Genomic DNA, 26135 nt, shown 5'->3' with positions numbered 1-26135 from the left:
CGTACCGCAAAAACAAAAAAACAAAAAACTTTTGACCTTACATGTGAGGGTTTACTTCCACTCTCTTGGACTAACGTTTTTTATTTTTTAATCCTTTAGATCATTACTATCCATAAAACACAAATTACGTGAAAATCTCTTCATATTAACAGTGATTATGCTGAAACGACAGCACGAAACAATTTTAGGTAATAAACACATAATCTTTAATTCTACACATGTCTTCAGTGTGTTAGTGAAATATGGCTGCTACACAACAAAACCCAGAAATATGTAATATCAATTCAATTCAGTCTGATATTTTGCTGGCTTTCATTTAAAAACCATAGCTTTATATACAGTGTGTGGAAAATTGGCAAGCCCTGGTCTTCCTATTCCCCTTACGTTTATATCAAATGATCCATCACAGTACGTTTACACCTATCATTAAATTGTCAGAACAATGTTAAAAAGTCTGTATATTCTTTGAACTGAGTCCTCAATTTTCTAAAAGCAAGCAAACTCTCAAAGAAACCCGTTCCCCTCCTCCCCACTGCATGGGACGGGACATCGCTGGAGAGATCTAGAAAAGACATTCTCTGAAACGGTCGTTAGTATTCCAGAAGTTTCAATGAGTAATGGGCAGCATCTGACACTCTGAAAACTCCAAACGTGGCATTTCCATTGTGATATTATGCCACTAGGCAATGCCTCTATTCTGTCAGAAGTGTTCATTTATTCCACTTTTGCACATATGCCAGGGTCCCTCAGTAGCAGCTAGCCACCAAAAGCGCTGTCCGTGGCCTGGCGCTGGGCAGAGGTGCCCAACACCGAGAGGGACGAACCACAGCCCTCGTCAGAGCTGCCAGCTCCGCACCAGAGAGCCCCAGCGACTCCCCACCAACCCCGCCCCTCGGGGGAGCGAGCCGCGGCCAATGCGCCGGCGCACATCCCGCCTCCTCGCTCGGCCCCGCCTCGCCGCCTCGCCGACGCGCTGCCGAGGACCCCGCCCGGTGCGGCCCGCGCCGAGCCCTGTCAGCTCGAGCAGCGCGGGGGCGGCGGCGGCGGCGGAAGCATGGAGGGTGAGAGCACGTCGGCGGTGCTCTCTGGCTTTGTGCTGGGCGCGCTCGTCTTCCAGCACCTCAACACCGACTCGGACACGGTGAGCCGAGGATCGGGGCGGGCTCTGGCGTCACCTCAGAAAAGGACCCGCGCGCGCGCGCGCGCGCGCGGGCGCCGTCCCGGCCACCGCTGCCCGGGTCCCGCACGCGGGCTCCCGACGCCGCCGCCGCGCCGGCTCTGTGCAGTCGGGGCTGCCTTCTCCCGCTCCCGGGCGGCCCCGGAGGTGCCTCCGGTGGTGAGCCTTTTCCAGAGTTAGCCCTCCCTCTCGCAACCAGTGTTTATTTCCGCGCCCTGCTCGGAGTGTCTCGCACACCTTCATTTCTCTTTTTCAGTAGTCCCCCTTTTCTGGTTCATTTTGGTTGTGAAGAAATAGAAGGTTCACATAGCGCTCTCCCGCTACCGCTCGCTGGGAAGGTTGCCGGTTAACTTTCTCCTAACTACCGACAGCGGTTTTCGCAAAGAACTCAATTTTCCCCTTCAGAGCAGCTACTGTGCACGTTTGTTGAAATGGAAGACTTGTAAAGGAATGAGAAATGATGCATCCAGTGGCTATTTTGGGGGGAATCTTAGTAGATGAAGAAGATTAATTTCGTATATTGGATAGCTGACTTTTGTTTGCATTGGTATCAAATTTATTAGCTTGTAAGGCCTGAGCTAGTTCCTTGTCGGATACTTTCGGTTGTAATTTAAACATTTAAGTTTATCCTGAAATATTAGATATTTAAATGCTTATTTCACACTTTCGCCTAGGTTCAAAACCTCTAGGTGAAGTAGTTTTTTTTTTTAAAAATACAGTACCTATTTTTAAAAACTTTCATTTTTATGAAATTAAAAAACACTGTAAAACTTTGAGTCTGAGAAGTAGTGTCCTAGAGTAAGTGTGTAGTAACTTGCTAATACGGTTTAGAGAATATCATACTGAATAAAACCTAGTGATTTCTGCTAAATTTTGTGCCCTTCACTTTATAATAAAGGCTTGCCTTATCCAAAATAGTTTTTTGGCATAGTCCTAATAAGGCTGGAATTGCTATCTTTCATGTATGCAATTTTAAATACGCTTGTAGATTAACACGTAGCAAAGAGCAAATATATGATGATTTAAAATGTGTGTGGCTGTAGAAATTACTGTGGAATACCTTAGTGTAAACATAACCAGAGTGGGACTGTAAGTCCTCTGTAGCTTAAAGGATTAGCACTTGCAAAGTACCGTAGTGTTAGAGAGGACTCTGTTCCTTAGATCTTTTTCCTAAAGTCCTTAAAAGGTGGTTTGATGGAGAGCTGTACTTGCATTGTCTCTTTTCCAGGGGTTTGTATAGAACGCTAGAGAGTAGAGTTCTGTATTGTTCCCCTTTGATTCCAGCAAAGACTCACATTGTGGAAACATTACTTTTGTGTTTTTCTTTTAACGAAAAAAAAACATTTCTTAAAGCATTTTTAACTAAAGAAGTTATAAAGACTGTAAAAAATTCATTGTCAAGCTCATTGGGTTTCTAAATGTGCCAAGAGAAATAAGTGAATTCTCTGAAACTCAAAGAGATCACTGCTATGGTGGCAAAATGCCTGCATTTTAAAAAGAACCGGGGCTCAGAGCTCCTCTTTTATACAGCAGACTCTAATATTGAATTACAGGTCTTTGATATTGTGCACATGCTTAATCTAAAAGCCCATCCTGTGTCATTTCATAGCTCAGAAGCCTCCACTGACTCCCAGAAGCATGTGCCATTAATCCAGACTCCTTGGCCAGTCATTCAGGATGGTCCATTATTGGTGCTGTTCTTAGCAACCTAAGATTTCGTTACAGATGGGAGGCTTCTATTCTCAGGCTAACTGCTCTACTCCTTGTTCCTTGAACATTGTGTTCTCATTTCTGCCTTTAAGCCTTTTATACTTCCAAGAGTGCTAAAGTCACAGTGGTATTTACAATCTCTTCTACTCGTGTTTTTTAACCTGGTTATGTTGCCCAGGTAAACTGGAATGCACCTAGTCTTTCTTTTGTGTGTGCTCCAGCTGGTAACACACGCTTGTACGTGTTGTAAAATTCTTGGGAAATACTGGTTAGTTAAGTGACTGAACTTGGAAATTCTATCCGTGTATTCCATATACTGCTTATTTTTATCCTTATAGGAAGGTTTTCTCCTTGGGGAAGTGAAAGGTGAAGCGAAGAACAACATAACTGATTCTCAAATGGATGATTTTGAAGTTATTTATACAATTGGTGAGTCACTTATTTCTGTGTCTTCTATTTTGATAGTTTATGCTGAAAGGGGTCAGTATAAGTTACTTTTTAAATTATTAAGAAATAGATATCAGGACTTCCCTGGGTCCAGCGTTAAGACTCTGCGCTTCCACTGCAGGGGGTGCGGGTTCCATCCCTGGTCAGGGAACTAAGGATCCCACGTGCCGCGTGGTGCGGCCAAAAACTAAAACAAACAAAGAAACAAAAACACCAGAAATAGGTATGAATTTTTAAAATCAAATTTTTAATTTTATTTATTTATTTATTTTTGGCTGCATTGGGTCTTCGTGGCTGCGTGTGGGCTTTCTCTAGTTGCAGCCAGCAGGGGCTACTCTTCGTTGGTGTGCATGGCCCTCTCATTGCGGTGGCTTCTCTTGTTGTGGAGCACGGGCTCTAGGCGCACCGGCTTCAGTAGCTGTGGCACGTGGGCTTAGTTGCTCTGCGGCACGTGGGATCTTCCCGGACCAGGGCTCGAACCCATGTCCCCTGCATTGGCAGACGGATTCTTAACCATTGCGCCACAAGGGAAGTCCCAGAAATCAAATTTTAAAGGAATATATTGCACTCATTTCTCAGTTAAAGTTATGGCTATGCCCTAGTCTAAAGCAAGAAACAATATGAGACATAGGAAGCAGATTAAGATTACTGGGGGGAAAGAAGGATGAAATAGCTCCTGTGTATATGTGAGTGGCAGAAAGATGATCCAGCAAAAGAAAGAACCAATAATAAGCAAGGCCAAGAAAAAAGATAAAAGAGGTGCAACAGAAATGTAAAATGCTGCAGAAAAGTTGGAAGATGAGAACTGAAAAAACTCAGTGATTAAATAATTGGAAACCTTACATAATTTCAGAAGTGTAATGGGGAAAAAGCCAGACTGCAGAGGGTTTGAGAAGTGGGTGGTGAAGCAACTGCAGCTGGTGGCAGCTGTTCTTTCAGAGAAAAAGGGAAACGGAGCTTTAAAATACATAGGGAGTTTTCTGATTCTCTAACATATGCATTTTTTTTCTAAGCATATATATATATATTTTTTTAAAACAAAATTGGTGGTATACTTTATAAAAAATTTGGTGTCATGATCAATTTCTCATAGTAAATAATCCTCTAAATATTATTTCTTATAACTGCATTCTATTCTCTATGGTCTTACTCTTATGACTGTATGTGATTTTAGTTGTCCTTTAAATAAATAAATTATAATCAGAGTTTCCAGTTTTTCATTATCATAAATTATACTACAGGGAACATTTTGGTACATAAATATTCTACACCTATTATAGGTATATTTCTGGAAATGGTGTTACAGTGTCAAAGGGTGTGAACATTTTTAAGGTTCTTGATCTGTATTAGCAAATTGCTTTCCAGAAAGATTATATCAGTTTATACTCATACTGTACTTTTTGTTTGCTACTTTAAAAAGGTAAAAATTGAAGTATATATGTAAATTTAGTACATATGTATAAAGTAAACATATAAATTTAAACTCACCCATTAAAGTCACCTCTGTGGCAATGACTTGGTTTCATGAGTATTTTTTCACTCATTAATACTACACATAATACACACATATAAATGTATGTGTATTTTTATATTCTAAGTGGGATCATACTATATACATGTATAAATATCTCCAAGATATCGTTAGTGCAGAGTAGTATGAATGTGTATAGTTTGTCATTCTTTCTGATGTCTTCGTATTCCCGTTGTATGAATGTACCACAACGTACTTAACCAGCTATGGATGACTTTTTATTTTTTTATTAATACAAAACAATGTAACAATGCACATTTTATGGTGCATATATCTTTGTGCCTTTGAGTATATCTGAAAGCAAAATTCCTTGAGGTAGGCCATTACCTTTTGGAAGAGTCATGTCATCTTAGACTCCTCTACAATATGTGAAAGTACCAGGGTCCCCCTACCCTTATCACCATTGGGTATTATCAAATCTTTTAATCTTTGCCAACTTGATAAGTGAAGAAAAAAAATTTTAATTTGCATTTCTTTTTTTTTGAAGTATAGTTGATTTACAGTATTATATTAGTTTCAAGTATACAGCATAGTGATTCAATATCTTTATAGATTATACTTCATTTAAAGTTATAAAATATTGACTATATTCCCTGTGCTGTACAATATATCCTTGTAGCTTATTTCCTTTATGTATAGTAGTTTGTACCTTTTAATCCCCTGCCCCATCTTGCCCCTCCCCCTTTCTAATTTGCATTTTTAAATTACAAATGAGGTTATGTGTTTGACTTTTGGGGAGACCTTTTTATTTGAAAAGAACACACCTGTTCCATGCTTTGACTATATTTCTGCTAGGCTGTTTTGCTTTTTCTTATTGATTTGTAATGCTATATCATAACTTAAGGAAATTGGCCTTTTGTCATGTGTTACACATGTTTATATTGTTTATAATTTTATTTTCTTAATGTTTTTCTTTCTGTTCACATGAGCGTAAAAAGCAAGCCCTTAGGAAGTCTTTTTTCCCTAATTGTAATTGGTATGCTGCCCAAAGTATCTGACATATTTTAGGAGTTTAAATAAGCAACCATTTATCAAGCAACTCCACTGTGCTAGGAGCAGTGCTAAGCTTCAAGGTATCTGGCAAGTGCTGTAGTTGCACTCAAGTATTTGCTTAAATTATTTTAAAATGTTGGATTACTTTAAAACAGGTGGCAAGATCTACAAATTACTACATTGCTTTGGTTAATGAGATTTTCATCATTTTATTATACTGTGCCTTATCTACACCAGATTATGTTTGGCCGGTTATCAGTTACAGACTGTTTCTGTTCAGAGAGATTTATCTGAGGGTAACATATGTTTGCTGGAAGGAAAATATCTGAAGAGGATGATAACTTTTCCATTTTTTTTAATAGGCTGAATTACTTTTATAGTAGTATATATATATATAGTAGTATAATGCCAATAACTTTATATACATATCAAGTTATTGAAATGGTGACTTCATGTAGTTTTCTCCTTAAAGATAGCCTTTGCATGTACAAAGATGCAAAGATGTCTGCATTCTTCAGATGTTTACTTGAAAAGATTCTTCAACAGCAGTTTGATATTGGGTTTCCTCACCTAGATGAAGATTCACAGATTCTCCATAATCAAACTGATGTCTTTGATTTAGGTGACAAATGAAATTGCTAGTACTCTGGGTAGGATCTCCCCAAGGAAGAGAACATCATAGTCACAGGAATTATCTGAAATAGGTGATTACTGCTAGAGTGATCCTGTAAATGGTATCTGACAAAATTTGATTGTTGACACAGGGACACATAAAGATGGGCTGCCTAGAAGAATATGTATTGTCTTGATGACTTTCTGTGTGAATGTCTCACTCCTTTCACTGTTCCCTACTGAATCTTTTTTTTTTTGCAATACGCGGGCCTCTCACTGTTGTGGCCTCTCCCGTTGCAGAGCACAGGCTCCGGACGTGCAGGCTCAGCGGCCATGGCTCATGGGCCCAGCCGCTCCGCGGCATGTGGGATCTTCCCGGACCGGGGCACGAATCTGTGTCCCCTGCATTGGCAGGCGGACTTTCAACCACTGCGCCACCAGGGAAGCCCATAAATGACTTTTTTTTTTTTTTTTTTTTGGCGGTACGCGGGCCTCTCACTGCTGTGGCCTCTCCCGTTGCAGACCACAGGCTCCAGACGTGCAGGCCCAGCGGCCGTGGCTCACGGGCCCAGCTGCTCCGCGGCATGTGGGATCCTCCGGGACTGGGGCACGAAGCCGTGTCCCCTGCATCGGCAGGCGGACTCTCAACCACTGCGCCACCAGGGAAGCCGTCCCTACTGAATCTTGAGGGATCTGAAAGTTTGGGATGATAGAGGAAACATTATATTCATCTTGATACTTTCATGATTTGTAATGATGTCTTGTGATAGAATTTAATCTGTTTGCACAGCACCTGCAGCAACCGGAAGTTAGATGTATTTAGATGTATTATTTCTATTGACAGGAGAATAAAACTCACCTCTTCAGAGATGTTGGACTTTTTTTCTTTAGTCTACAATTAACATTGACATATCCTTTATGAAAGAACCAGTTGGAATAACAAAAGAATTCCTTTAGCAGCTGTTTTTTATCAGTTGGGTAAAATTACAGCATCACAATTTCAGAACTCAATGACTATAGCAAGTGTGACTTAATCTTTTGTGTGGCCATTACTAAACCTATTTAGAAGGAGTATAGCATTCTATCAGTAGTTATGAGTGAGGTTCAGGGTTTGAATTTTGCCTCCACCAACTTAATCTCTCTGCCTGTTACCTCATCTTTAAAGTGGAAGGAGTGATAACATCTGTCTCATAGGTTTGTTGTGAGGAATAAACGAGATAATGGTAAAGTACATCCTGGCATGAAGTGCTCAATATATGTTATTCAAATGATACTTAATGTAATCATAACTAAAAATTCTTTTTTTCCAGACATTCAGAAGTACGTTTCATGCTATCAGCTTTTTAGGTGAGTAGTAAGAGCAAGTAAATGATCCATTGTGAAAATTATTCTCTGCAAGTGAATTTTTGAAACTAACAAAGTATCTTAGTTATACCTGGTGGTACAGATTAAAATGTAAAGACTCTTTTTAAGTACCTGAAATTCACCTGTTCATTTCAACCCTAATAGTTCTTTCTCTGTATTTATCTGCTTCCTTTAGCTGGTCTTCACTGCCTCTCCCAGGTACCAGTTTACCTTGAGGATTGCTTTTCCTTCTCCCACCCAGTCACTTCATCGCATATTATAAACTCAGCAACACGTTCTCATACATGAACAGCAGCCCTTTTTTCTTTTTATTCCAGTTTATTTTATCATCTGTTTCTTCACTTATATTTTTTAATGTTATCTTTTGTCTATTAACTGGTTAGGTTCTTTATCTAACCCGCTTCCTATTACTTTTCCAGGGTGGAAACTTGTACTCATAGTCCTACAGATAGTAGTAGTACTCTTAGCCCTGATAGGCTATGATATTGTTAAAAACTTTTAATTGAGGTATTTACATAGAAAAGTATATAAATCAATGATGTTTCATAAAGCAAACAACTGTAACCATAAACAACACGGTGTAGTTTTGGTGAAATAGCTTTATGATTTATATAAACCATACATGAAAAATCAGCATTACTGTCTTACAGTCACACTGTATGTACCATTTCTAAGGTTGTGTAAGAGTTGCCATGGAACATAGTGTTAAGGTGAGAAACACCATTGGTAGGTGTGACAGAAGGCTTAGTGTGGTCTTAAACTGCTGTACCAGAAAGGGGCACAGCTCCTATATTGCCTAATAGACAATGCGTATAAAAAATACCTTTTGAATGAGGGACTCTTGGTGGAGACTCATAACAAGTACTTTCTTGAGGGACTCTGGGCCAGCAATGGATTAAGGAGGGAAAGTAAAAAAAAAAAAGGTGATTCAATACCTTCTGGCAACTACCTTAAATAATTAGACCAACTTAATATGAGTCTTAGAGCCGAGGAAGCCATCTGATCCAGTGATGAGAAACCCATACCTAGGCCTTTTATTTATTTATTTATTTATTTATTTATTGGCTGCGTTGGGTCTTCGTTGCTGCACATGGGCTTTCTCTAGTTGCGGTGAGTGGGGGCTACTCTTCATTGTAGTGCGTGAGCTTCTCACTGCAGCAGCTTCTCTTGTTGCAGAGCACGGGCTCTAGGCACACGGGCTTCAGTAGTTGTGGCACATGGGCTCAGTAGTTGTGGTGAGCGGCCTCTAGGGCACGCAGGCTTCAGCAGTTGTGGCTCGCGGGCTCTAGAACGCAGGCTCAGTAGTGTGGTGCACGGGCTTAGTTGCTCCACGGCATGTGGGATCTTCCCGGACCAGGGATCGAACCTGTGTCCCCTGCACTGGCAGGTGGATTCTTAACTACTGCACTGCTGAGGGAAGTCCCTCAGCCTTTTAGCTTTACAAAATTAGGGGATGGGGGGAAGAACTGGTTAGTGGTAGGGTAAAATTAGTAGAATCCGGATTTCTTGAGCTCTAATCCAACAGCATACTATGCTGTTTCTTTCTTGTTTTAAATCAGGGGTCCCCAACCCCTGGGCCCTGGACTGGTACCGGTGTGCGGTGGGTGAGTGAACAGAGCTTCATCTGCCGCTCCCCATCGCTCGCATTACCACCTGAACCATCACCCCCCACCCCCATCCATGGAAAAACCATCTTCCACGAAACCCGTCCCTGGTGCCAAAAAGGTTGGGGGCAACTCTTTTAAATGATGTAGATGGAACATGTTAAAAACAAAGTCTTCTGATACCATACTTCATGGAATCCGAGCTGGATAAGCTTTAATAACCAGGTTTATGTTTCTGATACAGAGGGTGGCAGAGTACAGCCCCATGGCCTGTTTTTATATGGACCTCTATGAATAGTTAATATATTTTTTAAGAGTTAAAAAAAAAAAAGAACAATGGAGGAATATGTAACAGAGACTGTCCAGCAAAGCCTAAGGTATTTACTATCTGGCCCTTTATAGAAAAAGTTTGTCAATCCTGCTCTGATACATTGGTTGCAAAGTTTGCCACTGAAATACACTGTTTCCCTTATCTCAGAAATCTAGGGGGAATTTGGAAAACAGCCCATTGAAGCCTAAAACTTAAAGTCACTTTAAAAAAATTGCACAGTTTAACATGAATTCTACTGTACAGTATATCTATTTCTACAAAAAAAAAAAACTGCCCCCCTTCCCAGAAGCTTCACATAAAAATCAGTGCTTGCACAGAAGACGTACACTTTTATCCTGTTGTTTTATATACCCTGGTGTATTGCATTATGTCCCAGTTTGAGGAGCTCAGGAGTGGACCATCCTAGAGAAACACAGGAATAAACTCTTGTATTTAGATTTTTCATGTTGGAATAAATAGGTAAGATGGAAGGATCTGTTCGATGAGCTGAATTATCCCCCTTTGGTAGGTGGAACACTTTGTAAGTTAAAAAGAAAAAATATATTGCCTATTAGGATATGTTTTTTCCAGTTTTATGTAACTAAATTTTTTCAGTGTGTAGATTAGAATTACCAGTAAAAACCTATTATAATGAATAGTATTTGTCAGAGATTTTGCATAATAGATATTACATCATAGAAAAGAATATTGTTGATCTTGATGAATGTTAAAAAAGAGAATATTATTTGTAATCCCTGGAGGGGAAAGAAAGTTGAAAGTAAATGCTTTAGAATCTTTTAGAATTATTTTTCAATTCTCCCTAAATCTTTGACATTCCAACTACAGAACAGAAGTCACTAAACTAAACCAATACCTATCCTCCACCCTCCCAGCCCCCCAAAACAAAAAAAACCCAACTCCTAAAGCACTTCTCTTAATTTAAGAATAGCTTTTGGAGGGCTTCCCTGGTGGCGCAGTGGTTGAGAATCCGCCTGCCAATGCAGGGGACACGGGTTCGAGCCCTGGTCCGGGAAGATCCCACATGCCACGGAGCAGCTAAGCCCATGAGCCACAACTACTGAGCCTGCGCTCTAGAGCCCACGAACCACAAGTACTGAGCCCACATGCCACAGCTACTGAAGCCCACGCGCCTAGAGCCCATGCTCCACAACAAGAGAAGCCACCGCAATGAGAAGCCTGCGCACTGCAACGAAGAGTAGCCCCCACTCGCCGCAACTAGAGAAAGACCGCGTGCAGCAATGAAGACTCAATGCAGCCAGAAACAATAAATAAAATCATAGAATAAATTTATAAAAGAAAAGGATAGCTTTTGGAATTAGCAATGAATAAATTGTCTTTATGGTATTGTGCTGCTTCATTACTCACATTACATTCTTTTGTATGTATCATTATTGTAAAAAAAGTTTTAATGAATAAATTGTGAACTAGCTATGTGAACTTAACAAATACCTGTATTTAATGGAGAGTTTGTTTTGTTTTACGTTAAAAAAAAAGTGTTACACAAACTTATCCTTTAAAGTTCCTCCACTCCTTTTCCTTTTTCATTGCTTATGGACCGCATATTTCTAGCACTTTAAGTCTGTTAATTTGAGAACTTTCTCTCCTATTTAATTTAGAACTTCATCTAACAGGCAATAAGTATATGGATTTTCGTTGGGTAGTTAGGCTAGGAGTAACTACAATTAAAAGTGCTAATAAAATCATTCATATTTTTAGCTTATTTGAAATGCCTTTAATTTTGGCTTTTACAGCTTTTATAATTCTTCTGGTGAAGTAAATGAGCGAGCGCTGAAGAAAATATTATCAAGTGTCAAAAAGGTATTCCCTGATTTACCTTTCTTTTTTTCGTATTATATGTATTATTTTCAGCTCGTAAAAACATGTAACACTTTGACAGAGCTTTAAAGCAGCATTTGTCTTCACAATGTCCTATGTAAAGCAGGTGAGGAAAGGCTTGTTCTTTCCAGAAACTCAAAGGGGTTTCCCTGAAAGCAAAGCTAGTCATTAAAAATCTTCATCTTGTTCTCATCCTCTTGACTACTCTGATTTACATTGATCTCACGTACTCTAGGACTTAATCCATTGCTGTTCTTTTACTTAGCTACAAGTTACTATTTTTCCTAGTGCAGGGATGATTTCCTATACAGCACCTAATCTGGATCCTCTGTAGCCCACTTGGGGTTCAGTTAAAACTTGCTGAATGATCAAAATAGTTTTTTTTTTCCAAATACATTTTTTCTTGGTACTTTTTTCCTCTTAAAACTTTTTGAGGGACTTCCCTGGTGGCGCAGTGGTTAAGAATCTGCCTGCCAATGCAGGGGACACGGGTTCGAGCCCTGGCCCGGGAAGATCCCACATGCCGCAGGGCAACTAAGCCCATGCGCCACAACTACTGAGCCTGCGCTGTAGAGCCCGTGAGCCACAACTACTGAGCCCGTGTGCTGCAACTACTAAAGCCCACGTGCCTAGAGCCCGTGCTCTGCAACAAGAGAAGCCACTGCAATGAGAAGCCCGCGCACCCTAACGAAGAGTAGCCCCCGCTTGCCGCAACTAGAGAAAGCCCACGCGCAGCAACAAAAACCCAATGCAGCCAAAGATAAATAAAAAATACTAACAACACATTTGTTTAGCGTGTTATAGTTTACAAAACCCTTTAATATGATCTTAATCTTGGAACCAGCTCTGTGGGGTAGGTGATAACATTCCCATATAAATTTCAATTAAAAGCTATTGGGTTCAGTTTACTTACTTAGCAAACCAAGTATCCATACAGGAAGTTAACTAGTTTTCATTGGTGTTTTCTTCATTTAAATTTTGACTAAGGGTTAAAAATGTTAAGACAGTAAATGCCATTAAGAGAAACTAGAGGAAGTTAAGAATTTATTTTCTTTAATCTGTATTGAATAAAATTGTAGCCTGGTAAGTAAATGGAAAGTAATTTAACTGCAAGTCAGTTTGCATGCTTTATAAAAGGTAAAGTGTATTCTTAAGTGTACGTTTTGTTTAATATAGGCCCCAAATCTTGGTAAATATTAAGAAAGCCATTTTTTTTAATTTTTTAAAAAATTTTATTATTTATTTATTTTTGGCTGTTTGGGTCTTCATCGCTGCGCGGGGGCTTTCTCTAGTTGATGCGAGCAGAGGCTACCCTTCATTGCAGTGCGCAGGCTTCTCATTGCGGTGGCTTCTCTTGTTGAGGAGCGTGGGCTCTAGGTGCGTAGGCTTCAGTGTTTGTGGCACGTGGGCTCAGTAGTTGTGGCTCCCGGGCTCTAGAGCACAGGCTCAGTAGTTGTGGCGCACGGGCTTAGCTGCTCCGCGGCATGTGGGATCTTCCCGGACCAGGGCTCGAACCCGTCCCCTGCATTTGCACTGGCAGGCAGATTCCCAACCACTGCACCACCAGGGAAGTCCCAAGAAAGCCATTTTTTAAAAAGTTTATTTATTTATTTTATTATTATTATTATTTTTGCGGTACGCGGGCCTCTCACTGTTGTGGCCTCTCCCATTGCGGAGCACAGGCTCTGGATGTGCAGGCTCAGCGGCCATGGCTCACGGGCCCAGCCGCTCCGCGGCATGTGGGATCTTCCCGGACCGGGGCACAAACCCGTGTCCCCTGCTTTGCAGGCGGACTCTCAACCACTGCGCCACTAGGGAAGCCCAAGAAAGTCACTTTTAAGGTTTCCAGTTTTACTGCTTGATTATGACAGTAAGATACATAATAACTGTAACCATTAAGGTATTCGCCTGATGTTTTTCTATATTTTCTTTCAGGATGTGGTTGGTTGGTATAAATTCCGACGTCATTCAGACCAGATCATGACATTCAGAGAGAGACTGCTTCACAAAAACTTACAGCAGCATCTTTCAAGCCAGGAACTTGTTTTTCTGTTATTAACACCGAGTATAATAACAGAAAGCTGCTCTACTCATCGGCTGGAGCATGCCTTATACAAACCTCAGAAAGGGTAAATGTTGGCCAGTCACTGGCTGTTTTCAGCTAACAGAAAAATGTACTCAATATTTTTATTGTACTTTTTATGGCTTACCAACTATTTTCGTATATTGTTGCATTAGATTGTCACAATAACCCTTTTTAGCCTTTCTTACCATCGGTTCTTTATATGGGAGAATGAAGGTCAGATAAGGAAATTAGAAGCCCAATATGGAATGATGACTTGTGTTTCTGGCACTGAGGATTTGCTCTTATTTACCATAAGGTGGAAAAAATATGCATGCTTTAGGTATTGGTTGCTAAGGAATATAATGTAGAACTGAAGCCTGCATACCTGAGCAGCTTTTCTCTAACCTCTGCCAGGAAGCAGGGTGGTTCTTGAGGATCCACCAAAATGAGTTAATAGGACTCCCCACAGGTTATATAGACAACATTTTCATGGAGTATGAGAATGAAGTTAAAAGAGTACCAAGGGGGCTTCCCTGGTGGCACAGTGGTTGAGAGTCTGCCTGCCGATGCAGGGGACACGGGTTCGTGCCCCGGTCCAGGAAGATCCCACATGCCGTGGAGCGGCTGGGCCACAACAGTGAGAGGCCCACGTACAGCAAAAAAAAAAAAAAGAGTACCAAGGAAGAGTAGTTTTATCATTCACGAAAGATAGGATGAATCGCAACAATACTGCCTTTATTTTTACATGTGGTGATCAGTTAAAATAACCATTAAAGTATTTTTTCACAGTTATCTTACACTATGCACATTTCACAGTTTTTAAAAGCTATTTGCCTCAAGTCAGTAAATTCTGTCATGGATAAGTAGTAAGGAATGGGGTTTTGTTTTTTAATCTTGTAGGGGAAAGGTAGTCTATATACTAATAAGTAGATGCTAATCTTTCACTTTATTTTAAATTTATTTTTAAAAATTTTATTTCTTCAGGCTTTTTCATAGGATACCTTTAGTGGTGGCCAATTTGGGCATGTCTGAACAACTGGGTTATAAAACTGTATCTGATTCCTGTATGTCCACTGGTTTTAGTCGAGCAGTAAAAACACACAGGTGAGATTCCTCAACTGCTTCCCCACTAAACTTAACTCCTATTCATTTTTTGAGGTTAATTTTTTTTATTACACAAGAATAAAAACGAAAGGAAAACTGACTAATGACATTACTCAAGTAAACCAGACTTTTAATTTCTCAGTATTTCCTTCTAGCACCTGTCCATTTATAAAATACAAAAGAGAGGGGCATTGTTGTATAGCCTACATATTTTAACATATTTATTCTAAAAATAAGGAGCTAGCCTCAAAATAGTAATTTTCTAAGGCAGCAGTTCAGATTAAAGGCAAGAAATTAGATTGGATATGAAATAAAGACAAAAAATGAGGCTTTAGCCAAGACTTACTCACACTGTAGACTGCTGAGCTATAACTTTTTTGTGGGCAATAAGGGAATAATTAATGTCAGAAATAACAACACTGGTACTACAGGATACTTACTAAGTGTAAACTTTATGAGAATAATGGACTAGATTTCATTTATTTTTGTGTTCCCACAGTGCTTAACAGTGTCTTATAGAAATTGAATACCACATTTCATTGATACTAAGACACAGTTTTACATTTATCTCAAATTGGGATTTTTACAAAACATGCCTTAGAATTGTTTTTCTTTTTTCTTCGTGGTATATAAAATAATGTTGCCTCTTTCAATCAATGATGACTTAAACTCAGTAAAATAATTGACTGATCCTATTGCCAAGAAAGAACCACCCCCCCTTCAGTCTTTATCTGTTTTCATTGAACCTCTTTTCTGAGTCCTGGAAATAGTACTTAGGAGGCTAAAAAGTTTGCTGAGGTGAAGATAGATAACTAGGTTTTCTGGTTGGTTTTACTTATTCTGTAAATAAGTAGGTTGACAAAATCATGGTCCCTACAAAGCCAGTAAAAAGAATCATCTATTGTTCCTCAACTACAAATAAATTTTTCATTGTATCATTAAATGAGTTCTGTACATTTGCCTGAGGAAATGATAATATTTTACAGCTCTAAATTTTTTAAAGAAGATGGATCTTTAAAGGAGGTACATAAGATAAATGAACTGTATGCTTCTTTACAAGAGGAATTAAAGGTAAGTTAAAAAAACATTTAAAGATCACCTATAGAGTTCATATCACATTGCTCACTGAATATATGTTTATGGATAACCTGACAGTTGATTAGACATAAATTTTTTATTAGTTTAGCTTCAGTAACAAAGGCCTCCATCTTGGTGGGCTACGAAAACAAAAGTTTTGTCTCACTCACATTATATCTTGGCTGCAGCTCTGCTCCTGTTCTAAATGTCATGTTCATTCTAGGATCCAGCCCATCTGTGGGACATGCTCTTCTCATGACAAAGGGAAAAGAGCAGGAAAGCTGGTGTAAATTCACAACAGCTCTTAGAATTTCTGCTCAGAGCTGGCCTGTCACTTCCACTCACATTTCATTGGCCAGAGGATGTCATGGCAATAGGCAGGGAGATATAACCCTTTTACAGGATAAAAAAGGGAGCAAATATTTGGGAACAAAAAAGTCTACAACAGTACTAAGTTCTACCTCATTGTGTCCATTCAGGTCCCTTGAGGGGAGGGAGCAGGAGTGGCAGGGAGACTTGCAATGTAAGTTTGACACCTGAGGAAGGAGACAGGGAAAGGAGAATGATTGGGTAGGAAGAGCTTTAGACTGCAAGGCCTGAAAAATTTCAGCCAGGCTGATGGAGAGTCTTTGAGCAAAGGCATCCTACAGGAATAGAATTATACTGATATCCTCACTGTGCTCAGTCGGTGGCTAAGAGCAACCTAGGGGAAGCATGACCTAAGCACAAGCACAGTAGTGGACCCAAAAAGATGGCACCTGGAACTGTCAGTCAACTCTGCTTCCTGCAAATGGAGATCTGAGTAGTATATTCCATGGCCACCATACTCACCAATAGAGCACACTAAGAGAAATGGGGTTAATGCATTTTACACACTGATAATATTGCACATTGTTTTTTAATATAATACAGGAATTTTAGAAAATAGGAAAACATCCAGAATCCTACCATTGTAACTTAACTCTTTGCACTTTCCAATTTTCTCCAGTTTCCCCCTAATGTATACATGCTTTTACATTGTTGACAGTGATGGGGACATAGAAATTTGTGTCATGATTTTTATTTGATGTACAATTAAACACTTTCCACATTTTAGTTCTTTTTAATAGCAGTATATTTCTTAGAGCAGTATATTAGAACTCTAATGTGAAAAGTACCAACTTGGGGACTTTCCTGGTGGCACAGTGGTTAAGAATCTGACTGCCAGTGCAGGGGACATGGGTTCGAGTCCTGGTCCAGGAAGATCCCACATGCCGCAGAGCAGATAAGCCTGTGAACCACAACTACTGAGCCTGCGCTCTAGAGCCCGCGAGCCAAAACTAGTTCGCCTGCGTGTCACAACTACTGAAGCCTGCGCACCTAGAGCCTGTGCTCTGCAACAAAGAGTAGCCCCTGCTCGCTGCAACTAGAGAAAGCCTGCACGCAGTAATGAAGACCCAACGCAGCCAAAAATAAATAAATTAACTTAAAAAAAAAAGTACCAACTTGGGCTAAATTAGGGAATGTAGAGGTATGTGAGAGGAACTGTGGGCAGAAGGCCACTGAGCTCTAGGAAGGAACTGGAACCAGGAGCTTGAATGCCATCAGAACTTTAACTCCTGGGAGTTCCCTGGTGGTGGTTAGGATTTGGCGCTTTCACTGCCATGGCCAGGGTTCAATCCCTGGTCAGGGAACTGAGATCCCACAAGCCGCACTGAGTGGCCAAAAAACAAACAAACAAAAAAACTAACTCTCTCCCTTTGTGTCTGCCTGTTTGTTTCCTTCATAGTATTTACAGATCTTGCTGTTTATTCACCCACTGGCTGACCAAAGAGCTAACCTATAGCTTCTGCATTTAATCTCTTCTATTCAAGAGATTAGGATTTGCCAATTGGCTATTGTAATTATCTCTGCTTGGGTCAGCTAGGGTGAAAGTTGGTGAAAGGGTTACTGGTGAACTCTTACGGCAGGATGAACAAGTTCATGAGAAATAGGCTGGGCAGATGTTCCATGAAGTATCCACTAAAACTGGCTCTAACAACCCATTACACTATAATTGGAAATTAGTTACTTCTGATTTGACACTATTCTAAGAAACATCATGTTATATAAATTTTTGTTACTGATCCAAGATATATTCCCAAAATGAAATCACTGAGTCAAAGGGTATTAGTACTTAAAAACTGATGACACATAAGGCCATTCTGCTTTTCAAAAGTAGTTTTACGGGAATTAAAATCTTCAGTAGTTTTCTTTTGTAATAGTGAAAGTCACTTTGTTATTGGCAGTTTCTTAAATGTTTGCAATAAGTATGCATCTCAAAATAGTACAGTATTTTTTGTTTTGAAGCAGTTAAATATTTTTGATTTTTATTTCTGTGTATTATCTAGGAAATAACTTGAATGATAAAACTTTGTATAAATAGGAAGTTAATACATCTGGAAAGCATTTTGTAACCTATGAAGCACCATACAAATGCTTGTTGGTGAGTTCCTCCAGAAAATAGCAAAATAAAATAAAATTTTTATAAAGGAAAATATTTGATGTTATACACCATGAAGGATTTTATATTATTTGTGAACGTAGATTGTAGTATTACAATTTGGAACTTTATCTATGCTGTTAAATTACTTTATTTTCCAGAGTACATGCAGTAAAGTAGAACACAGTGAGAGAGCAGTAGAGAAACTACTAAAGGATATAAACAGATTAAAACGAGAAATTAAAAAAAGAAAGCAAGCACAGATTCAAGCAACACGTAAGTAAAAAGTTCACATATCACTACTTTCTGTGCTTTGAAGAAAAATTCTCACTGATTGGAATTATGGATGAGCTGCTTGCACTAACTGATCAATTTGTTCACTTTAGGATTAAAAATAACTTTCATTAATACTCTTAAATCCCACTGAACAGAGAACATGGTACTACTATAGATATACTACCTTGATTTTAAAAAATATAACAACTTTAATTTTCTCTGAGGATATTGTGGCATATAAATTTGGGATTATCATTTCTCTTAATTTAGATAATTCAATATGATTCTTTAAGGTCTCTGACTTTACTAACAAATAGATAACTATAAAACCTTTGTAGTATAAATACTGTATGTTGAAATATTTGTTTGTTTCTTTAGGAGAGAAGAATGTCCAGAAAGATCCTCAGGAGAACATTTTTCTTTGTCAAGCTTTACAGACCTTTTTTCCCGATTGTGAATTTCTTCATTCATGTGTTATCTCCTTGAAAAATAGACATATTTCTAAAAGTAGCTGTAATACCAACCACCATCTCAATGTGGTAGACAACCTGACCCTAATGGTGGAATATACTGACATTCCTGAAGCTAGTCCAGCTGGTAGTGCGCTGCAAATGATTAAGCGTAAAGCTTCAGGTACAGATGGTGGATGGCAATTCAAGAAGTCACGGCTGTTAGAGATACAGAACCAACCATCTAAAACAGATACTGATAGTAGTAACCAAGAAAAGGCATCCACAGTGAGCAGCCCAGAAACAGATGAAGAGATTGAGAAAATGAACGGTTCTGGTGAATACCCACAGTCTCCTACCTTTTGATTCTTTTAGGCCGAAAGGAGATTTTTCATCAGAAGAAGGGTAAAGCCAAACATGCCTATTGTTTTTACTATGTTCAGCTCTTTGCAATAACACATAGGTAAGTTCTAGTTCATTTATTTTATAAAGTACTTTAAATTGAGTCAGTTCAGAATTTGAGTACAGAACAAAGCCTGGTAATGCAATGTTTGGGATCAGCAGTTGGTTAGTTAGGTGAAAAGGCCAGTTAAGTGGGACTCAAATGATACATAAATAAGGTGTCTATCAGAGATTTCACTTTAACATAAAGCAGAAGTGTACATTCGTCAAACTTTTGTTGCAGGGCCAGGAACTTTTTTACGAATGTGTTGGAGTTCCTATGTAAATCAAACCCATTACTTACCCTATATAATCCCCAATTTTAGTTTCTTTAAAGAAATTTGCAAAGCAACCTAAGTACAAAATGCTACTAGGTTTTTTCATTTTCCATTCCCAATCTTATTTGTCCTAACCACACCTAATTTGACAACTATTTTTTTTAAAAAGCTAGTTATCTTTATCAAGTCTTCTCAGAGCCTTTACTTGGTTTTCACTGCAACTGAAACTTTATTTTTAATGCTCATATTCATCACTACAAAAATACAACTGATAAGGTCTGGGAACAAAATAGATGACTCTTGGTAATGTAGAACTCAACAGGTTAAGAGTTATGGGCTTCCGTGTGATTTTTAAGGAGGATGTAAAGCCCCTGTTTAATCCAGTGAGTTGGTTAAGTGGAGGTTGGTTAAGAGAGCTTTTACTGTTTGTTTTTTCTATTTATCCTTTCCATAACAGAATTTCCCATAAAGCATACACATCACATGACGCCTTCATGCTTTACTCACTGGGTGAAATGCTGAACCCACATGTTGACCACTGCTCTTCCATCACTTATTTCCTAAATGATAGAGCAAATTCATAGCTAGTATCAAAAACTATCATCTTTTATCTATGTGTTAACATGCATTAGTTACCATGGAGTGTTTATGAAGCCCACATAATACCAGGGATGATTTGTGCAAATAATGAGTTGCTGTTGGGATTGCTTTACTAGTTACATAAGAAGCACAGGGCAGGAGAGGAAATGGGGTTCATTCTGAACCCTAATGTTAAAATAATTAAGTTTGATGTCCCAACTTTCAGGGTACTAGATGAAAAGGAGGAAAAGAATCCTTGTAGGACATTTTTTCTCAGTTATTCTCCATCTTTTGGCGATCAGTTTGTATCACTGGAGTAAGAGAAGATGATACAACAGATTGCCTATGGATCGGTTTATTTACAGGACACTACCAGTTCATGATAGACTAGTCCAGGAGTAAGTGTTAGGTCCTGTGACAGACAGCACCACTGTTCATCCCCACATAACATCTCTACAGAGGGAAGACCCATAGTCCTAGCCAGGCATAATTATTTACGTGTTAGAAAATCTTCCTTAGCAATTTCAAATCCACACCCTATCATGTGGGATTTGTACATTATATAAGCATTCCACTTTCCCGCACCCATATCCCTACAATACTATTTACAACACAGAATCTGGGCCTAAAGTAAAATCCCAATACACGTCATCCCTTCCATGTTTAACATCTCATTATCAGTGGTATGCTGTATGAGCTATTTGGGGGCCAGATATAAGTGAAAATCCCATAGTACCTTTTTTTAATTCATATGTATGTAAAATATAACAAGTATTAACATTTTAAATAATCTGATTTACTTAATGAACATTCTGATATGGAGAGGAAACTTCACACTTGAAACACTTTTTCCTCATATAATTTCAAATTATTAAGAATTAAAAACATAATACTTTATAGTTTGATAAGATTTAGCCTATCAGTTCTCTACTCAAAGGTTATTAAATCTTACAGTTTGAGCCAGTATTAATACCACACAACTATAAAATAAATTTATTGATGATAACTTTATAGAATTTATTCCCTGTATTTGATGTTACAAACTTTAGGGTCTTTGAGATATGCAGGATCCTTGTATGTAACTGGCATAAACCCTGTAAAGAGATAATGAAAGTTCTTCACAAAAGGTAATGAGCAAAATTTTGGTTAGCATAATTCAGTTTTTCAGATGCTCTTACCCATTATTTGAGCTCTCTTAATTGCTTTTGTGATTTCTTTTTGTTTCTTCCCACAAAGACCTATAAAAGAAATTGCTTTCTTATTCGTAAAAAATGCCAGTAATCAAAATGCATAACAAATGTCTATGTCATGGAAGGATTGGAAAACCTGTAAACAGCCAGATAGTAACTATCTTAGGCTTTGTGGGCCATACAGTCTCTATCATCATTACTCAATTCTGCTGTTGTAGCTCAGACACTATGGAAACTAAGCTATCTACAAAAACAAGTGGCAGATCCGATTTGGCCTATAGGCAACAGGCCCCTGGTTTAAATAATAGCCTGGGGATGATTATAGTATACTCCCAAACAGCAAAGCAATTTTTTTTAAGCCCAAGTTTTCTACATATTGTCAGCCTATAGTTAACTGAGTATAAGAAGACATGCAAAATAATTATCCTTTGGCCTAAGAAGAGGCTTTCTCAAACTAGCCATAGTAACTGGTGTCATAGTAATTTGTAGCACTATTTGAAAATCTGCCAGTTTCCTTAAATAACAGAAGTAGCTTTATATAAGTTCTTACCTACATTTAAGTTGCTATAATATATAGAAAACAAAATACCTGTTATGTGCCTTCCATAAATGCATCCAGTAAATGGAGAAATAAACTGGGATAAAAGCTGTTTTGAGTTATATTTGAAAAGGAAAAAAATTTACATTAATACACTTGTTATTCAATCTTGAATGGTAAATTAAAAAAAAACCTTATGCCACACCTTCAAGTTATGTAAAGGTTTATTAATACATTTCAGACAAACTTCAAAAATACGAATAAAAACACTGAATTATGTTCATTCTATTAATAGGTCATCTTTTTAAATAACTAAAGTAATCACTAAAGTTGACATCTCTTATCCAGTGTGTCAAAAAGTCTATACAACGGATTAATGAGCGTATTCTTTCAGTGCTAAAGCTGTTCTCTTGACTTTTCCACAGATAACTTTTCTCAAATACTGTTGCTTTTATAACAAGGTACAAAACACTTCATCTATCATGATAGGCTATCACATAATATCAGACTACAATGAGGTCTTCAAGATGCACAGGTACATCAGGCCGTTTGCTGTTATTTAGGTTTTATTAATTTAAATTCTTTAGCACTTTCTATGTACCAGGCATCATTCTAGGCACTATGCATAATCCTAATACGTTGCATTTTAAAATTCCTTGGCTTTTCTCCCACCAAGGCAGCTATCACTTTATACTACTGTCAGTATACTTAGCTCCAGCACCATTCTCTCCCCTAAATTTGCCACTTTTAATTTGCTGAGTGCTCGACAACAGATAAAATTACATTTGAAATAGCGATATTGGTGGTGAGGTACAGAGATCAACTTCACCAGAGGAGCTTTTCCCAAACTACTGAACTCCACCAACTGAGAATCACTGCCACAGCGAGCTACTGTAAAGACATTTTGGGCAAAGAAAAAAGAGGAATGCTAAGCTGAATTAACAGTAAATGAGGGACAGCCAAGGGGCTCTTATTTGAATAAAAGAGATGCCTTGTATCAATACGTAGAAGTATAACGAGATCTGAAATTATGAAGTCGCTAAAACAGTCACCCTACACAAAGCCTGTTATAAAAACTGACTTGCTTCTCTATTGTATTAATAAAGGAGCCAAAATCCCAAAATCAAGTATCATAGTGAAGTAAAACCAGATCTCACCTGTACATTCTTATAATCTACACGTTTTCCACACAAGATACATTTTTTCAGAGGCTCCTTATAAGGATTTTCCATTGGAACAGGCTAAAGGAAAAAAATATATGATAATATAGTTTGTATTAACTTTGAATCGAAAAAACTTAAAATCTTAGGTTACCACATTTAAATCTCTCCAAGGGATTAGTTGTACCTTTTTACTGTGAAAGAGAATACAACAGCTAGGCTTGTAAAGGAAAAATCGAGTATTTCAGAAAAAGATTCACTATTTTAAAGGTTTCAGTGTACTCAAACATATTTTGTGCAAGTGTCTTGTTTAAGTTTGGCTAAGGAGGAATTAAGTCATGGAGGAGGATTCTGGGATAAAATACAATCTTTGGAGAAAAAAGGGCTTATGGGAGGGGGAAAAAAATTCAAATCTTCGATAAATGATTCTCTCCTCAAATGCTTTGTCCAGACTGTAGGTGACTAAAAACTCTCAGATTTAAATCAAGAAAAACTTAAGCACAACAGATACCATATGCAATTCTTAAATTATAATCCCTAAATCCATCCCCATATTTCTTCAGATGTTTTATCACTATTTCTCTTGTAAAAAGACAATGCAGGACTTCCCTGGTGGCACAGTGGTTAAGAATCCGCCTGCCAATGCAGGGGACACGGATTCGAGCCCTGGTCCAGGAAAGAGCCCACATGCCGTGGAGCAACTACCCCGTGCGCCACAACTACTGAGCCTGCGAGCCACAACTACTGAGCCCGCGTGCCCGTGCTCCGCAACAAGAGAAGCCACCGCAATGAGAAGCCCGCACACCGCAACAAAGAGTAGACCCCGCTTGCAGCAACTACAGAAAGCCTGCGTGCAACAACAAAAAAAGCCAATGCAGCCAAAAATAATAAATAAGATAAAAAAAGACAAGGCTTAGCGTAATACTATCAGGTTCTTTGACTACAATTTTATGGCCCCAGACTGTTTTGTAAGTTTCTGTCAGCATTTTTCGTTTTTCTTTGTTCACTACTGCCTCTAATGCTTCTATCACAAAGGGCTCCCTCCTAAAATCAGTTTAGGTGTCTCCAGTATAGATTCTTAATGTAGAAATGGCTATGGAAGTCCCTGAACCGCTGTAGTTGTATGCAAATTTTCAAATAAATGGGACTGTGTGCCTTTTTCTGGGAGAGCCCATAGCTTTCATTAGTCTTAGTGGGTTTAATGACCTAAAGAGGAGCTCTAGTAATTTCCTTTACTCTCTTGACTATGGTGTGAATTAGATGACCGAGATGGACGCTCAGAGGGACTAGAGGGGTTCTTCTGTTTTTTTCCAACTCCTCAAATGTTCTTAATCCAATTTACATTCAGCTTACCTGTAATGACTGTGTTCCTTCTCTACACTGTGCAAAGTGCTTTATATGGTCTGATTAGTGTCAAATTATCTTTGCATGTAGCAAGAAAACCTATACTGCCCAAGCCCAATGATAGTACTTGAAACCCATAAAAATACATCTACAGTTTAGAAGAGACTGTACTTAATGTCCTGGTATAAAACTTTAATTTTGATCCCGCATTGATTAAAGCAGCCGCCACCCAGCCAAAGTGATGAATAGGAGGAAGACAGAATTGAATTTGAAATGAGGAAGAGAGCCAAGGTATATGTAAACTTTGTACAATCCCTTTGTTAGGTTTTCTGCAATTACTGCATGCACCAAAACTACCTTTTTAAATTCCCAAAGCACATATCTAGGAAGCAAAATATGGTGTTACAGAAGCCATGCTTCTTGCTAGGAATCTAGGGATTCTCTTACTTCAAAATTCACTTAAGTAACTACTCAATAAATTATAATTTTCCAACACAGACTAATGATTATCATCTTAATTGTTTTTGTCCTTCAGCTGAACTCTATTCAAATAGCAAAGACATAAGAACTTGGTCGTATTTGCAAATGCTTTATTACAAGTAAGAAAAAAATTCTTACCAGGTCCTCATTGCTGGTTACCTGTTTATATTGTGAACAACTTCTCCACAGCACTGCAATTAAACAGAAACAGCGACGAACTAATTATTTTTGTTAGCTGAGCAGCTAAGGAAAGATTTTGCTTCTGTGGAGGCGAGATGAATTAAGGGACCTAACAGAAAAGAAAGGTTTTATGTTCATTATATTAACAAGGTTAAATGAAGGTTAAAAGTCTTCAGATTTGAGGCAGAGTTAGACTTAGGATAAATGTGCTTTCTGGGGCTTTGGGAAAAGGGCATATATATCTCCACCCATATAACCTCCCTGTTCCGGAAATTTATATTCCCTTCTCTCCATGGGAAGAGACAGATTTTAATGCAAACTGAAAGGCATTGTCATACCAAAGGAAAGTGAAAAGATTTTTACAGACAAGCACAAAGTAGATAAAAGTGCAGAAATGATAGATTCCAGGGCCCATGTCACAATTTCGCCCAGATCTGGGCCCTCAGACATCTGGAATTTGCTGCTAGGTGACTGAAAATGCTCCTTCCTTACCAAGTCTACCCGAAGATCTTGGGCAAGTCCCTGCCTCTTTTTAAGAATCACCCCATCACTCTCCTCGTACGTTTAAAAAAAAAAAAGTACTGGGCTATATTTCACGCCCTCTTCAGCTTTAAAATACTAGTCACGGGCCACTACAGATTCCCATTTACCTTGGAGAAAACTGCCTAGACACCGGAGTCCTTTAGCTAACAGTGACGACTCCACCGACCTAATTAGGGCTAAGCCAAACGGCTGCAATGCTATAAAGGAACCTAGGATATGGAGACTTTACCTGCATGAGCCCCAGAATCTGTGAGGCAGACAGCAGCCGTTACGAAGTGCTTTAACGCTCTCCTTCCTAGCCCACTGCAAAGGGCTACCATAGCTGCCATGGTTCGTTGCTCCTCCTCTTCCTTTCCTTTTTCCA

At 38.8% G+C, this 26135-nt stretch overlaps 2 protein-coding genes across 8 annotated transcripts; one reads left to right on the top strand and one right to left on the bottom strand.

The window, feature by feature from the left end:
* Window positions 1–957: 957 nt before the first annotated feature.
* ABRAXAS1 (abraxas 1, BRCA1 A complex subunit) lies at window positions 958–24391 on the top strand. Of its 4 annotated transcripts, XR_002175929.3 has the most exons (10): window positions 960–1141; window positions 3226–3316; window positions 7781–7817; window positions 11522–11588; window positions 13542–13735; window positions 14656–14775; window positions 15762–15846; window positions 18475–18589; window positions 18968–19501; window positions 23818–24391. XR_002175929.3 is itself a non-coding variant. In XM_019932859.3 (9 exons), exons 1-9 carry the CDS (start codon window positions 1055–1057, stop codon window positions 19402–19404), a joined length of 1233 nt encoding a protein of 410 aa, XP_019788418.1. In that variant the 5' UTR covers window positions 960–1054; the 3' UTR covers window positions 19405–22175. The 4 variants fall into 4 exon arrangements, 3 of the variants coding, with proteins under 3 accessions (XP_019788419.1, XP_019788418.1, XP_019788421.1); XM_019932859.3 differs by lacking the exon at window positions 23818–24391 and having other exon boundaries at window positions 18968–22175; XM_019932860.3 differs by lacking the exons at window positions 14656–14775; window positions 23818–24391 and having other exon boundaries at window positions 958–1141; window positions 18968–22175.
* Window positions 21307–26135, bottom strand: MRPS18C (mitochondrial ribosomal protein S18C). 4 transcript variants are annotated; one of them, XM_004327953.4, is made up of 6 exons: window positions 26001–26135; window positions 25187–25239; window positions 23222–23305; window positions 22116–22173; window positions 21515–21574; window positions 21307–21430 (listed from the first exon to the last, which is right to left on the bottom strand). In XM_004327953.4, exons 1-6 carry the CDS (start codon window positions 26098–26100, stop codon window positions 21354–21356), a joined length of 432 nt encoding a protein of 143 aa, XP_004328001.1. In that variant the 5' UTR covers window positions 26101–26135; the 3' UTR covers window positions 21307–21353. The 4 variants fall into 4 exon arrangements, with proteins under 4 accessions (XP_004328001.1, XP_019788422.1, XP_019788423.1 ...); XM_019932863.3 differs by having other exon boundaries at window positions 25208–25239; XM_019932864.3 differs by lacking the exon at window positions 22116–22173.

This window comes from Tursiops truncatus, chromosome 5, assembly GCF_011762595.2.
Source record: "Tursiops truncatus isolate mTurTru1 chromosome 5, mTurTru1.mat.Y, whole genome shotgun sequence".
Classification (NCBI taxonomy): domain Eukaryota; kingdom Metazoa; phylum Chordata; class Mammalia; order Artiodactyla; family Delphinidae; genus Tursiops; species Tursiops truncatus.
This window is presented reverse-complemented; position numbering and strand designations above follow the sequence as displayed.